This window comes from Nansenia antarctica (genome assembly GCF_963989245.1).
Source record: "Nansenia antarctica genome assembly, chromosome: 3".
Classification (NCBI taxonomy): Eukaryota; Metazoa; Chordata; class Actinopteri; order Argentiniformes; family Microstomatidae; genus Nansenia; species Nansenia antarctica.
In genome coordinates this window covers 69,762,588-69,765,087 of record NC_137688.1, presented here as the reverse complement: position 1 = coordinate 69,765,087, position 2,500 = coordinate 69,762,588, and the positions used below count along the sequence as shown (strand labels likewise).

General features: G+C 52.3%; 1 protein-coding gene across 1 annotated transcript in view; it reads left to right on the top strand.

Moving 5' to 3' along the window:
• Positions 1 to 2,500, top strand: part of arhgef3l (Rho guanine nucleotide exchange factor (GEF) 3, like) — a gene marked incomplete at both ends in the record, with an annotated part of 24,040 nt that overhangs the window by 21,163 nt on the left and 377 nt on the right. Inside the window, one exon of the mRNA XM_080527487.1 lies at positions 2,144 to 2,330. Coding sequence (XP_080383613.1) covers positions 2,144 to 2,330 — 187 coding nt within the window. The remainder of the gene's footprint in view (positions 1 to 2,143; positions 2,331 to 2,500) is intronic.

Sequence of the window (2,500 nt, the reverse complement as noted above, 5' to 3'; positions counted from 1 at the left end):
GGGGATAGAAGCTCCTTTTGAGTCTCTCTGTGCTGGCCATGAGACTCCTGTAGCGCTTGCCTGACCGCAGCAGTTCAAAGAGGCAGTTGTTAGGATGGCTAGAGTCTTTGATTATTCTCCTAGCCTTGGCCCTGCAACGCTTGGTGTAAATGTCCTGGAGGGTGGGAAGCCCACCTCCAATTGTGCGTTTGGCTGATCGGGCCACTCTCTGCAGTCTGCTGCGGTCATATGCGGTGCTATTCCCAAACCAGGAGGTGATGTTACCGGTCAGGATACTCTCTATTGTGCATGTTAAGTTCTTAAGGATCTTCTGACTAATTTTTTACTTCTTTAGCCGCCTTAGGAAGTAGAGGATATGCGAACTCCGAGGTATTTGAAACTGTTCACTCTCTCGACCGTTGCTCCGTTGATGCTGAGGGGGCTATAGTCCCTAACCCCTGACCTCCTAAAGTCCACAATGAGTTCTTTGGTCTTGCTGACGTTCAGGGAGAGGCTGTTCTCCTGACACCACAGCGCCAGGTTGTCTCCCTCTCCCAGGTAGGCCCTGTCGTCATTTGCAGAGATCAGGCCCACCACAGCTGTGTCGTCAGCAAACTTGATGATTGTGTTGCTGTTGTGCTTTGCCACACAGTCATGTGTGTAGAGCGAGTAGAGGAGGGGGCTCAGAACACAGCCCTGGGGGGCAAATGTGTTGAGAGTGATGGATGAGGAGGTGCAGTTGCCTGCTCTCACCACTTGGGGTCTCCCAGTCAGGAAGTCCAAGACCCACTGACAAAGGTCGTAGTTGAATGAATGAATGAATGAATGAATGAATGAATGAATGAATGAATGAATGAATGGTCTTTATTGTCATTGCTATGGTACAGGTACCAAACAACGAAATTTGGGAGGGGTGGCTCCCCTGGTGCTAGGTAAGAAAAAAAAAACTAAAAAAACAAGAAGGGAAAGGAGCTGGTTTACATAAATAAAGGCTATGTACACTATCCACTATACTATACTGTACAGATAAGACGACTAGGGTTGTCATATTGCACATAGTGTTATTGCACATTCATTTAAAGTGTTTAGTAATTAGTTCAAGCCCAGGTCCCTGAGCGTGGCGATGAGTTTGGAGGGGACTATGGTGTTGAATGCTGAGCTGTAGTCAATAAATAGCATTCTCACATAGTTCCCCTGCCTCTTGTCCAAGTGTGATGCTGCTGTGTGCAGCACATGGGCTATGGCGTCCTCCGTGGATCTGTTGGGGCGGTATGCAAATTGCAGGGGGTCCAGGGTGGTGGGGAGGGAGGAACAGATGTAGCCCTTCACTAGCTTCTCAAAGCACTTCATGGCTATGGAGGTGAGAGCTACAGGGCGATAGTCAGTATGGCAAACGGGTGTGGGTTTTTTCGATACAGGGATAATGGTGGATTTTTTCAAACAAGTGGGGATGACGGACTGTTCTAGGGACAGGTTGAATATGTCAGTGAATACCGGGGCTAGTTGGTCGGCAAAGACTTTTAGGACACGGCCGGGGATGCCGTCCGGTCCTGCCGCCTTCCTGGTATTCACTTTCTTAAAGGTCCTTACCTCATGCTCTGTTAGCCTGAACACTGGGTCTCCATTGGCAGTGGCTCTACTCTCTATTGCAGTGGCCTGTAGGCTGTTGGAATTTACAGCCTCAAACCGTGCATAAAAAGTATTCAGCTCATTTGCCAGGGAGACATCATTGTTCAGCTTGGGGGGGGTGCCTTTGTAGTCTGTCATCGTTCTGAGGCCTTGCCACATACTGCGCGAGTCCGCCTGTTCGAACTGTAGCTCCACTTTATCCCTGTACCGCCCCTTGGCCTCTCTCACTGTTCTCCGTAGGTTGTAGCGCGCGGCCTTGTGCTCGTTCATGTTGCCTGTCGCGAGCCCGTCGTTGTAGGCTGAGGTGCGCGCATTCAGAGCTTCGCGGACGGATTTGTCTACCCAAGGCTTTTGGTTTGGGAAGACTCTAATTGTCCTCCTCCTCCCCTCCTCCTCCTCTCCTCCTCCTCTCCTCCTCTCTCCTCCTCCTCCTCCTCCTCCTCCTCTCCTCCTCCTCTCCTCCTCTTCCTCCTCTGAGCCTGTGTGTGTGTGTGTGTGTGTGTGTGTGTGTGTGTGTGTGTGTCTCTCTCTCCAGAGGCTCCACGTCTTCCTGTTTGAGCTGGCCCTGGTCCTGACCCGGCCAATGGAGGACAGGGAAGGGGGCGTGGCCTACCAGGTGTACCGCCAGCCCCTCCCCAACGCCACGCTGCACCTGGAGGACCTCCCTGACGCCGAGGGGGGGGGCGGGGCGTTCCGGGGGGCCTTCACCAGCAACGACAAAGGTCAGGGTCAGGGGTCACAGGGTTCAAAGGTCAGGGGTCAGGGGTCAGGGGTAATAGCATCGTAGCATCGTAACCCCACTCCTGGACGGTCACTCCTTGTAACCTTTTTATCTCTCTCTCTCTCTCTCTCTGTCTCTCTCTCTGTCTCTCTCGTTCCCCCTCTCTCTCTG